Genomic DNA, 14,046 nt, shown 5'->3' on the forward strand with positions numbered 1-14,046 from the left:
AAGCTCACTCAAGAAGAAATAGATAACCTAAACAGCCAAATAGTTATGAAACAAATAGAATTTTTAGCAAGTGAATTCAAGAAAGTATAAGGATAATATATCACTACCGAGTGAGGTTTACCCCTGGAACTCTCATACACTTCTGCTGGGAATAGAAAATGGTAACACCACTTTGGAAAACTGCCAAGGTCTTAAAACCTCCCATATGATCCAGACACTTCACTTCTAGGTATTTACTGAGAGTAAAGAAAGCACAGGTCCAAACAAAGATTTGTAAAAGAATATTCATAGAAGCTTTATTTGTAATAGCCAAAAATTGTCAACAATCCAAGTTTGTCCATCAACAAGTAAATGGATAAACAAATTGTGGTAGGTACAATATCCTCAACAATACAAAGGAATGAATTCTTGCTGCATACAATAGGATGAATATCAAAATAAGTATGCTGAGTGAGAGAACCAGGAAAGAAAAAGAGCACATATAATTTATTAAAAATACAAACTAATCTATAATGACAGAAAGAAGATAAGTGGTTGCCTGGGTAGTGGGAGACGTGAGAGAAAAATTAAAAGGGGGCATGAGAAACTTTGGGGGGGTGATGAATATGTTCATTTTCTTGATAATGGTGATGGCTTCATGCATGTCAAAACTTATCAAGTTGTACACTTTATAAGTATGCAGGGGGCTTCCCTGGTGGCGCAGTGGTTGAGAGTCTGCCTGCCAATGCAGAGGACACATGTTCGTGCCCCAGTCCGGGAAGATCCCACATGCCATGGAGCGGCTAGGCCCGTGAGCCATGGCCGCTGAGCCTGTGTGTCCAGAGCCTGTGCTCTGCAACGGGAGAGGCCACAACAGTGAGAGGCCCGCGTACCTCAAAAAAAAAAAAAAAAAGTATGCAGGATTTCCCTGGTGGTGCAGTGGTTGAGTCCGCCTGCCAATGCAGGGGACACGGGTTCGATCCCTGATCCGAGAAGATTCCACATGCCATGGAGCAACTAAGCCTGTGCGCCACAACTACTGAGACTGTGCTCTTGAGCCCGTGTGCCACAACTATTGAAGCTTGCATGCCTAGAGCCTGTACTCTGCAACCAAGAGAAGCCACTGCAATGAGAAGCCTGGGCACCACAACAAAGTGTAGTCCCCACCTGCCACAACCAGAGAAAGCCTGAGTGGAGCAACGAAAACCCAACGCAGCCAAAAACAAATAAATAAATAAACAAACAAATAAATAAATAAATAAACTCTTTAAAAAAAATCAGTCTAGTTTCAAGAGTTGGAAGGCAACCTGATGACTAAGACGAGATGTTAGGCTTCTGGTTTTAAAGATGGAAGAACAACCAGGAACCAAGGGTGTAAGTAATACAGCTCTAGTCACTGGAAAAAATGAGGAAATGAATTCTTCCCTAAAGCCTCCTTCCCTGCAGCTCAGCTGACATCATGACTTTTGGCCAGTGAAACCAATTTTGATTTCTGATCTCTAGAATTCGAGGAATCTCATAACTTTCTGTTTAGAAGAACAACTAAATCATCCCAATGAAGAAATAGCAATCAAAACACCAGCCAAGCCACAAGAGAAGGGCATGTGATTATGTCAGCAAACTCAAGTCATCCTACTCCTGGCGCCAGAATTGAGTTGAAAAAGCCTCCAGATAATTCCAACTCTCAGCTTTCAAGTCAACTCCAGTCTTTGATTCTCCTACAGAAGGCTCCAGACTTCAGGGAGAAAAGAGCCATCCTCATCATTCATTCCTCTCCAAATCTCTGGAACACAGAATTGAAAAGAAAAGAAATCCAGAATTTTATGCCTCCCTCTTTGTTCTTTCTCAGGACTGCTTGGCTATTCCAGATCTTGCAAGGACTTCCATTATTATGTTGAATAGGAGTGAAGAGAGTGGGCACCTTTGTCTAGTTCCTGATCTTAGAGGAAAAGCTTTCAGCCTTTCACCATTGAGTATGATGTTAGCTGTGGGCTTGTTGTATATGGCCTTTATTACATTAAGCTACATTTGTCTATGTCTAATTTGTTAAGAACTTATTATTATGAATAGATATTAAATTTTGTCAAATGCTAAAAAGAACAGTCAAGTTTCAACAACTAGACAAAAATCAGTCAAATATAATTTGAATAATACTATGATTCAAGTGATATTTATAAAATGTTACAGCCAGTAACTACAGAATATACATTTTTTACAAGTGCACAAGCTACATTCACCAAGACACCCCATATGCTATGTCATAAAACAAATTTCTATAAATTTCAAAGCACTGAAATCATATAGAACATATTACCTGATCATAATGAAATTAATTAGAAATCAATAATAATATCTAGAAATAAAACCAAATATCTGGATATTAAATAACACACTTCTAAATAATCCATGATCAAAGAAGAAATCATAAGGAGAATTAGAAAACTCTTCAAAAACTGAATGATAACAACACAACATATCAAACCACGTGCTTAAGAGGGAATTGTGTAACTTTAAATGTTTAAATGAGAAAAGAAGATCTGAAGTGTTTGATATAAAGTTACACCTTAAGAAGTTAGAAACAGAAGAGCAAAGTAAACCCAAATAAATAGAAATACCAAAGAACAAAAATCAATAAACGTGAAAACAGACCAGCATTAGAGAAAACTGACAAGGCCAAAAGTTGGTTCTTTGAAAAGATTTTTTTTAAAAGTCAAATAATTTCTAGTTTAAAGTCTCATCAAGAAAATGAAGCACAAAGTGGGGAGATGTCGGCCAAACAGTAGAAACTTGCAGATCGAAGATGAAAAAGTTCTGAAGATCTAACACCCAACATTGTGATTATAGTTAACAATAATGTATTATATAGTTCAAAGTTGCTAAGAGACTAGATCTTAAATGTTCTCACCACAAAAAAGAAATTGTAATTATGGGTCATGATGGAGGTGTTAGCTAATGTTATGGTGGTAACCCTATTGCAATATATACATGTATCAAATCAACAAGTTGTACACCTTAAACTTACACAATGTTATATGTCAATTATATCTTAATTAAAAAAAAACAATAGGGATTGGGGTAGGGGTGGGTATCACTACAGAGCGTACAAGCATTAAAAGGATAAAAAAGGGAATACTATAACCAACGTTATAACAAAAATTTGACGTCTTCAATGAAACGGACAGAACAAAACAAAACTAAAATCCAACTGGCACAAGATGAAAAAGAAAATCTTATTAGTCTTATATCTGTAAAAGAAATTCAATTCATTATCAACTCCAGACCCAGATAGTTTCACTGGTGAATTCTTTCAAATTCTTGAGAAATAATACCAATTTTACACAAACTCTCAAATAAAAGGGAACACTCCCCAACTCATTTTTTTTATGCCATAATAACCCTAATACCAAAATCTGACAAAGTACTATAAAACAAAGGAAAATCTTCATGACCAAAACAAAGACCAATATCCTTCATAAGTACAGATACAAAAATGCTTCCCAAAATAGTAGTAAATCAAATTCAGTAATATATATAAAGGATAATACTTTATGACCAAGTTGGGTTTATCCTAACAAAACAAGGTTGGTTTAATAGTCAAAAATTAAAGTAATGTACCATATGAACAGAAGAAAACCCATATGATCATTTCAATAAATGCAGATAAGGCATTTGGCAAAATTTAATACGAATTCTTACCAAATTAAGAATAGAAGGTAAAGTCCTCAATCTGATAAAAAAGATTAATGAAAACTTGAAACTAGTAACACAGCTAATGGTAAAATATGAAATACTTTCCCCTAAGATCAGGCAAAATGCAAGAAGGCCCAGTCTTACCACTTCTATTAAACAGTGTTATGAAGGTCCTAGCCATTGCATGAAAAAGAAATAAGGGCATAAAGATTAGCAAGGAGTAAGTAAAACTTGCCTTTATTTGAAGATGACATGATTGTTTATGTAGAAAATCCTAAAGAATCTACAGAATGAGCCTAGAATTAATAAAATAAATATCAAGTTCACATAAGCAAAATTCAATTATATACTTACATAAAAGTGCAAACAGTTGGAAAGGTGAAATTAGAATAAATTCCACCTACAACAGCATTAAAAAATATGAACTATGGGCTTCCCTGGTGGCGCAGTGGTTGAGAGTCCGCCTGCCGATGCAGGGGACATGGGTTTGTGCCCCGGTCCGGGAAGATCCCACATGCCGCGGAGCGGCTGGGCCCGTGAGCCATGGCCGCTGAGCCTGCGCTCCCGGGGCCTGTGCTCCGCAACGGGAGAGGCCACAACAGTGAGAGGCCCGCGTACCGCAAAAAAAAAAAAAAAAAAAAAAAATGAACTATTTCAGAATAAATTTTAAAATGTGCACAACTCCTCCAACCAAAACTATAAACCATTGCTGAAAGAAATTAAAGAAGATCTTAATAAGTGAAGAGATATACTATACTCATGGATTGAAAAGTTCAGTAGTATTAAGATGTCAATTCTCCCTAAAGTGATCTATAGATTCAACACAATGCCAATTCAAAATCCCATCCAGCTTCTTCTTTTTTTCAAATAGAATTTGAGATAGTTGATTGTATAATTTCTGTAGAAATGCAAAGAACTTAGAATAATCAAGGCAATCTTGAAAAGAACAACGAAGTCAGAGGACTTATACTACCTGACTTCAAGACTAACTACAAACTACAGTAATGAAAACAATGTGATATAGGCAGGAGTAGCAAGCAAAGGAACTTATCACTTGTTCTCACTCCGCCCTGCTGTAGCAGGGGCCCCAATAAAGCCTTGCCTGAATTTCTTGTCTGACCTCTAATCAATTTCTACTGATTGGGGAAGTCCAAGAACCCTGATCAGTATCAGATTTACAGTGCTCAGTGTGGGGCAGTTGTCCTCTTCCAGGGAGAGGATCTGGGCACCTCCAGGACCACTGAATGCAGCTTCCCTGTGGGTGACAAGTAGCCACCTGAACCTCTTGTTTCAGTGTCACCACGTTTGGGGGGTCCCTCTCCTGAGATGGCCATGCTGGACGACTGAGCGGGCCTGGGGATTCTGGTGGCTCCCCGCAATGAGACATCTATCTCCATCAAGGAGGCCCGGGTGGTCCTTGACATAGCAGGTAAGAAAATCAATTTTTTAAGTGATAATGGAGTCACTTACTCTGTCCTGATCTCTCACACTGGGCCTCCTTCCTCCAAAAGCTGTACTGTGACTGGTGTTGATGGAAAGCCTCACACTCGTTACTTCACTGGGCCTCTCACTTGCCTATTTGAACAGTGTTTGATCTCGTGCCTTTTAAGTTGGGCCTGAGTGTCCTATCCCATTACTGGGGAGAGACCTTCTGGGCTCCCTTGGAGCCATATTACAGTTAGGAGGCCCGAAGCAGCCCCTTATCTTGATTCTGACTAAGACAAATCAACTGGAAGAACAAGGGCCTATTCCCAGCCATATTCTACACACAGTACACCCTGCAGTTTGGGACAAAGGAATCCCTGGGAAGGCTATAAATGTTCAACCTGTAAAAATTAGCCTTAAGCCAGAAGTCGCTTATTCTAACAAGAGACAGTACCCCATAAAGTTGGAAGCAAAAAAAGGTTTGCAACCCCTCATCCATAAATTTTTAAGACGTGGCCTCTTAGTGCTCTATCAGTCTCCATACAGTACCCCTATTCTGCCAGTTGTTAAGCCAAATAGGGAATATCGAATAGTACAAGACCTTAGAGGAGTAAATGATGCAGTGGTCCCTATACATCCCCTTGTGGCCAATCCTTATATTAGTCCAGATTCCTGGAGTGCTTGACCTCAGGGATGCCTTCTTTTGCATCCCAGTTCATCTCTCATCTCAGTATCTGTTTGCCTTTTAGTAGACTAACCCCCACTCAGGTCAAATGCAATAATATACCTGGACAGTATTGCTTCAGGGGTTTCAGGACAGCCCACACTTGTTCACCCAGGCCCTAAGAAAAGAACTAAGGGAGGGACCTTCCTGGTGGCACAGTGGTTAAGAATCTGCCTGCCAATGCACAGGACACGGGTTCAAGGCCTGGTCAGGGAAGACGCCACATGCCATGGAGCAACTAAGCCTGTGCGCCACAACTACTAAGCCTGTACTCTAGGGCCCGCAAGCCACAACTACCGAGCCCATGTGCCACAACTACTGAAGCCTGTGCACCTAGAGCCCGTGCTCCACAACAAGAGAAGCCACCACAATGAGAAGCCCGCGCACCGCAACAAAGAGTCGCTCCAGCTCGCCACAACTAGAGAAAGCATGCGCACAGCAACGAAGACCCAACGCAGCCAAAAATATAAATAAATAAATAAATAAATTTATTAAAAAACTAAGGGAAATACACCTAAAAGAAGGGGCCAGTCTACAGAATGTAGATGACATATTAATATATAGTTCCCACCATGGAGGCCTCAGATCAGAATACCATTTAAGTCCTTAATTTCCTTGGGACCCAGGGTTACAGGATCTTTCAGAAAAAAGCACAAATCTCAAAGTAACAAGTTAAATATCTGGGATATATTATAAACCCTGGAAGCAGACAGCTATCTCTAGATAGAAAAGAAGCTATATTAGAATTAAGGGCCCCAAAGACCAAAAAAAAAATCCTTGTACTTTCTTAGGCATGACAGGATTTTGCGGAATTTGGATTCCAGGATTCAGACTAATGGCTAAGCCTCTATATGAAGCCACTAAAGGCCCAGCTACAGAGCCATTACTTTGGACTGGGGAACAAGAAAGGGCTCTTAATAAGATCAAACAGACCCTCACCAAAGCTTTTGCTCTGGGTCTCCCCAATTTAAAAAAGCCATTTATCTTGTATATAGCTGAAAAACAGGGGACAGCTATGGGAGTCCTTGTACAAAAGCTAGGAGAAGTTCCTCAACCTATAGGCTATTTTTCCAAACAACTAGATTCCATGGCCCAAGGTTGACATGGCTGCTTCCGGGCCAGTAGCTGCCACTGCTTTATTAGTGGAAGAAGCTAACAAGCTTACCTTTGGACAGCCGCTGGAAGTCCAGACCCCTCATCAAGTACAAAAGATTCTGGAAATTAAAGGCCACCATTAGCTAAGTGGAGGCTGCCTTACTAAGTAGCAGGCTTTACTCCTTGACTCCCCAGAACTAACCCTCAAAACTTGCCACACCCTCAATCTGGCTACTCTAATCCTGGCTGAAGGCCCAGAACTAACACATTCCTGCCTTGAAACCCCTAACTAGGTTTATGCCTGTAGGCCTGATCAGACCAGACCAGGCCACAGAAAACCCTGAGGAAGAATGGTTTACTGATGGCAGTAGTTTCATTAAAGATGGAGTCAGGAGGGCAGAGTATGCTACTGTGAGCACTTATAGTGTTATATAAGCAAAACCTTTGCCACCTAACACTTCAGCCCAGAGGGCTGAGCTAATAGCCCTAACCTGAGTCTTAAAGTTGGGGGAAGGAAAATTATAAATATATATACAGACTCAAAATATGCCTTCCGGGCTTCCCTGGTGGCGCAGTGGTTAAGAATCCGCCTGCCAGTGCAGGGGACATGGGTTCAAGCCCTGGTCCGGGAAGATCCCACATGCCGCGAAGCAGCTAAGCCCGTGCGCCACAACTACTGAGCTTGCACTCTAGATCCCGCGAGCCACAACTACTGAGCCCACATGCCACAACTACTGAAGCCTGCGCCCCTAGAGCCCGTGCTCTGCAACAAGAGAAGCCACCACAATGAGAAGCCCGCGCACTGTAACGAAGAGTAGCCCCCGCTCGCCGCAACTAGAGAAAGCCTGTGAGCAGCAATGAAGACCCAATGCAGCCAAAAATAAATAAATAAAATGAATAAATTTTAAATATATATATATATGCCTTCCTTGTTTTACATGCCCATGCAGCTAATCTGGAAAGAAAGAGGACTTTTAAATGCAAAAAATTCCACTGTAACATATGGGGCTGAGATATTACAACTCATAGAAGTGCTCAAAAATCAACACTAGTAGAAGTCATTCACTGCTGTGGGCACCAAAAGGAAAATTCTCAAACTACCTAAGAGAACAGGGCACATCGGGAGGCAAAGAAAACAGCCCTGATGCCCGTACCGGGTAGAAACCAACATTGAGAATATCTGACAACAAACCACCTGGTTTCAGCAGACAATTAACCACCAATCCTCACTATTCGATATGGGCAGGGAAACTGAAAACTGGTTCTCCAGTTTGTTCTCTTGGATACCACAAGGTATAAAAAGCTTTCTGGGGCTTCCCTGGTGGCGCAGTGGTTGAGAGTCTGCCTGCCGATGCAGGGGACACGGGTTCGTGCCCTGGTCTGGGAAGATCCACATGCTGCGGAGCGGCTAGGCCCGTGAGCCACGGCCCCTGAGCCTGCGCGTCCGGAGCCTGTGCTCCGCCACAGGAGAGGCCACAACAGTGAGAGGCCCGCGTACCGCAAAAAAAATAAAAAGCTTTCTGGCAGGAGGTTTTTGTTTTCTCATAACCCTTTTCTTTTCAGTCATACTGATTTAGACTATATTTTGTCTAGTACTCTGTTGTCTTCCCTATTGTTGTAAACCTGTGACTAAGACTTTTCAGTCCAAAAAGGAGACCTGGGACCAACCCAGACCTTCCATTCTAAAAATAGAGAAACATGTTGAACTTTAACCCTGCAATTAACAAAAATATACACCCAAACAGAATGGCTTCTTGGCAGGGGTGACACTGCTTCCCCTGTCAGGTCAACAGTTAAGGAAGCCCTCCCAAAGTAACCTGGTTCCTTCCCTTCCTAGGCCCTTTAATGGCTATTGTTGTTTTTCTCCTTTATAGCCCTTGTTTGTTTAACCTTTTGATTGAGTTTGTGTCTTCTAGGCTCTGACAATTTGAAGTAAGGCTCATGATGGCTCAAGGAATTCAGCCCATTCCAGCAGAAAATGGCCCAGGTCCTTGGGACAGTCAGCAAGAGACTTCTACACCTCTAGGGTCTAGGGTCTGTGGCCCCTGTCCCCTTATGCAGGAAGAAGTTTCAGAAGAAGAGATCTTCGGTCCCTTACCCCTTAAGAATAAGGGTGTAGAGTCTCTCAGCAGGGGATGAGATAGGCTGGGACCTAGGACCCTTTCCTGCAGTGCTGCAGTGCTGCAGTGCTTGCACCTGGACAAACATCTTCTTGAGCAACAAAATACAAAGAAACTATATGGGACTAAAAATAACTGCATGCATGTGCAGTTGGAGCAAATTCTGGGCCCAAAAGATACAAAGAGACCAAAAACACCCAACTGCCACTTTTGAAGAGCTTGGAGCAAAAACAGGGTATTGGGAGCAAAAGCAGGGTACTGAGCATATGCTACAACACCACCTTAGGGGTGGGCAAACCACCTAAGCCACCCCTCCAGCAAGACCCCTGGACACACCCCTACCCTCACTCCATATAAGGAACAAGCTCGCCTCCCCTCAGGGAGCCAGCCAGCAAGGGAACCTGTTACTTGTTCTCACTTCCCCCTGTTGCCCCAATAAAGCCTTGCCCGAAAAAAAATATGATACAGGCCTAAGAATTGGCTAGACTAGACTGGAAAGCTCATAGACTAGAAAGCTCATAAATAGACCTATTAATCATTTGTTTTCAACAAAGGTACCAAAGCAATCCAAAGAGGAAAGTAAACTCTTTTCAAGAAATGGTGCAGAGACAACTGGATATCCATATAGGGAAAAAAATAAAACTTGACCCTTATCTTACACCACACACAAAAATTTACTGAGGTTCAGAGACTTAACTGTGAAAGCTAAAACTATATAGCTTGTGGAAGAAAACATAAGAGAATATCTTCATGACTTGGGGTTAAGCAAAGGTTTCACACACAGGACAAAGAAAATTATAACCAGAAAAAAAATGATAAATATGATAAATAATAGACTTTATCAAAATTTTAAATGTCTGCTAATTAAAGAACATCATGAAGAAAATGGATAAGAAGCAAGCCACGGGACTTCCCTTGTGCTGCAGTGGATAAGACTCCACGCTCCCAATGCAGGGGGCCCAGGTTCGATCCCTGGTCAGGGAACTAGATCCCAAATGAATGCTGCAAATAAGAGTTCGCATGCCACAACTAAGGAGCCGGTGAGCTGCAACTAAGGAGTCCACGAGCTGCAACTAAGGAGCCCACCTGCTGCAACTAAGACCCAGTGGAACCAAATAAATAAATATTAAAAAAGAAATTCTACTTTTAATAAAAAAAATTCAATATGTGATTTTCAATTTAAAAAAATTAAAAAAGAAAAAGAAGCAAGACACAGCATGGGAGAAAATATTTACCAAACGTGCCTGATAATAAATTGGCATTCAGGATGTATAAAGAATTACTACAACTTGATAAATAGGCAAAAAACTCAATTTTTAAAATGAGGAAATGACATGAACAGATACTTCACCAAAAGAAGATATACAAATGTCCAAGAATCTCAAGTAACCATGTTCAACGTCATTTGTCATTGGGGAGATGCAAATTGAAACCACACTGACCTACCACTACACACCCATTAAAATGGCTAAAATTTTAAAAATTGATAATACCAAATCTTAGAGAAGATGCAGAGCAACTAGAACTCTCATATATTTTAGGTGAGAGTATAAACAATATAATCACTTTGGAAGAAGATCTGGCATTTCCCTATAAAGCTAAATATATTCTTACTCTATGGCCTAGAAATTCCTCAACTAGCATTTAATGAAGACAAATGAAAACATATGTCCACACAAATACTTGTACAAGAATGTCCATAGCAGCTTAATTCATAATACCCAAAGCATAAAAAGACCAGTTATCCATCAAAAGGAAATTATAGCACAGTGATGCAAAAGGAAAATACAGTGTATTCATAAAATGGAATACTTCTCAGCAATATAAAAGAATAAATTATGATACATACGATAATATAAATGAATCTCAAAATATGCTGAGTGAAAGAAGTTTTCTACAAAATAACACAAATGTACGATTACATTTATAGGATATAAAACATGCAAAATTAATCTACGGTAAAAATATAGAACATTGGTTCATCTCTGGAGGGGAGTAATGCGGTTGACTGCAAAAGGGTACTTTGTAGGGTGATATATCTTGATAGGGATTTGGGTAACGCATATGACAATACTCAATGAATGGTACACTTAATACCTGTACATTTCATGTTTTGTAACTCTCACTTCAAAAAAAAAAGAACTATAAACAAATATTAAAATCTAGTCAATGATATGCATGCCGAAATATTTAGAGAAAAATGTACTGATGTCTACAACTTACTGTGAAATGTACAAAAAATTAAGATGAATTGGTAGATGGATAAATGGATAGATATATGATAAAGCAAATATAGTAAATATTAATAGAATCTAAATGGTGAGTATGCAGGTGTTCACCATAAAATTCTTTGAATTTTTGTTTTTATTTTTATTTATTTTTTGGTTTTTTTTGACATCTTTATTGGAATATAATTGCTTTACAATAGTGTGTTAGTTTCTGCTTTTTAACAAAGTGAATCAACTATACATATACATATATGCCCATATCTCCTCCCTCTTGCGTCTCCCCCCAACCCTCCCCATCCCACCCTTCTAGGTGGTCACAAAGCACCGAGATGATCTCCCTGTGCTATGAGGCTGCTTCCCACTAGCTATCTATTTTACATTTGGTAGTGTATATATGTCCATGCCACTCTCTCACTTCTTCCCAGTTTACCCTTCCCCCTTCCCATGTCCTCAAGTCTATTCTCTTCCTGTCCTGCCCCTACATTTTTCAGAACCATTTTTTTTTTTAGGAGCTGGAGGAGTCAGGCTCCCAGACTTCAAACTATACTACAAAGCTACAGTAATCAAGACAGTATGGTCCTGGCACAAAAACAGAAATATAGATCAATGGAACAGGATAGAAAGCCTAGAGATAAACCCACGCACATATGGTCACCTAATTTTTGATAAAGGAGGCAAGAACATACAATGGAGAAAAGACAGCCTCCTCAATAAGTGGTGCTGGGAAAACTGGACAGGTACATGTAAAAGAATGAAATTAGAACACTCCCTAACACCATACACATAAATAAACTCAAAATGGATTAAACACATAAATGTAAGGCCAGACACTATAAAACTCTTAGAGGAAAACATAGGTCCAACACCCTATGACATAAATCACAGCAAGATCTTTTTTGACCCACCTCCTGGAGAAATGGAAATAAAAACAAATATAAACAAATGGGACCTAATGAAACTTAAAAGCACAGCAAAGGAAACTATAAAGATGGAAAGACAACCCTCAGAATGGGAGAAAATATTTGCAAATGAAGCAACTGACAAAGGATTAATCTTCAAATTTTACAAGCAGCTCATGCAGCTCAATATCAAAAAAACAAACAATAAAAAAAAACAATAAAAAAAAAAACAAACCCAATCCAAAAATGGGCAGAAGACCTAAATAGACATTTCTCCAAAGAAGATATACAGATTGCCAACAAACACATGAAAGGATGCTCAACATCACTGATCATTAGAGAAATGCAAATCAAAACTACAATGAGGTATCACCTCACACTGGTCAGAATGGCCATCATCAAAAAAATCTACAAACAATAAATGCTGGAGAGGGTGTGGAGCAAAGGGAACCCTCTTGCACTGCTGGTGGGAATGTAAATTGATACAGCCACTATGGAGAACAGTATGGAGGTTCCTTAAAAAACTAAAAATAGAACTACCATACAACCCAGCAATCCCACTACTGGGCATATACCCTGAGAAAACCATAATTCAAAAAAAGAGTCATGTACCACAATGTTCATTGCAGCTCTATTTACAAGAGCCAGGACATGGAAGCAACCTAAGTGCCCACTGACAGATGAATGGATAAAGAAGATGTGGCACATATATACAATGGAATATTACTCAGCCATGAAAAGAAACAAAATTGAATTATTTGTAGTGAGGTGGATGGACCTAGAGTCTGTCATACAGAATGAAGTAAGTCAGAAAGAGAAAAATTCTGTATGCTAAAACATATATATGGAATCTGAATTTTTTAGAGTTGCTGAAAAATGTCTTAACAAAACACGGGAGGAAAAAGTTGAGAATGGGAGAATAGAAGAGATTGGAAAGCCTAGATGCCAAAAACCAGGAAGGAAAAATTTTTGTCAGTGCACAGTACTGCCCAGGAACTATGGGACTCTGCTGACCCCTATATCTGTCAGTTTGGAAGGTATAATCTTATAATGGAGATAAATTAATCCAGTTATCCCAGCTTGACACTAGTTAATTAAGATCATCAAACTAACTCTCCTTGTTCTGATATTCAAGCTCAATAAGCAGCCTTCTGGTGATTAAAATCTAGCTCCCTGGAGACTTTTATAGAAGGCAGAGAGAATATACTGGCCAATCAACAGGAAATTAAACTTTTTACTGTTAACTGATTAATGTGGGCATTATGATTTCTACAATAGACTTTTAAGTTTGGTTAGACTGAATTGTATACTTTAAACCTGATCAAATCTCAGTCTACCAAAAACAAAATTGATTTCTCAACTGGGAAAGCTGATTATAAGATTAAAATTAATGACTCATCTCCAATACAGAAAGGCTGTAGAGGTTAGAAAGGCTCTTGAGGTTATGTTGCTCATTGTCTACTTTTTTCTCATTATTCATTGTTGGGACACTACCGTCTTTCATGTTTCCTTTCAAATAGAATTGGCTCCAAAAAAGCATTGTATAGGCAGAAAAGAGAGAAGGCTTATACTGCTTTCTGGAATAAATTCTATTAGAACACCCAAGTATAGATACAGCAAAGACAAATAGATCATATTCATAAGAAGTACACATTTAATTACCTGTGTGCCCTCGTTAGAAACATCTGGCAAAGAAGTCTGAGATGCTATTTCATGTTTTAGCAACGTTGCCTTATTTAGAAATTGGTTGATTTCTTCGGATTTTTCCTGGAGTTGATCTAAGGAAAAGAAAATAAAATTGAAATGATCTTTGCCTCAAGCCTGAAACTTAGTGAGTTATCTTCTAGGGATACACCATATGCTGTTTATTCTAGTTCCGTTATCTT

At 39.6% G+C, this 14,046-nt stretch overlaps 1 protein-coding gene across 8 annotated transcripts in view; it reads right to left on the reverse strand.

Annotated features, from left to right (window-relative positions):
- GOLGB1 (golgin B1) overlaps nucleotides 1-14,046 on the reverse strand; it is an 85,803-nt gene that overhangs the window by 38,907 nt on the left and 32,850 nt on the right. For all 8 annotated transcript variants that reach the window (XM_027106039.1, XM_027106021.1, XM_027106027.1 and 5 more), the window contains one exon: nucleotides 13,823-13,938. In XM_027106039.1, coding sequence (XP_026961840.1) covers nucleotides 13,823-13,938 — 116 coding nt within the window. The remainder of the gene's footprint in view (nucleotides 1-13,822; nucleotides 13,939-14,046) is intronic.

This window comes from Aethalodelphis obliquidens, unplaced genomic scaffold (assembly GCF_003676395.1).
Source record: "Aethalodelphis obliquidens isolate GAN/ISIS:26980383/991018 unplaced genomic scaffold, ASM367639v1 scaffold1, whole genome shotgun sequence".
Lineage (NCBI taxonomy): Eukaryota > Metazoa > Chordata > Mammalia > Artiodactyla > Delphinidae > Aethalodelphis > Aethalodelphis obliquidens.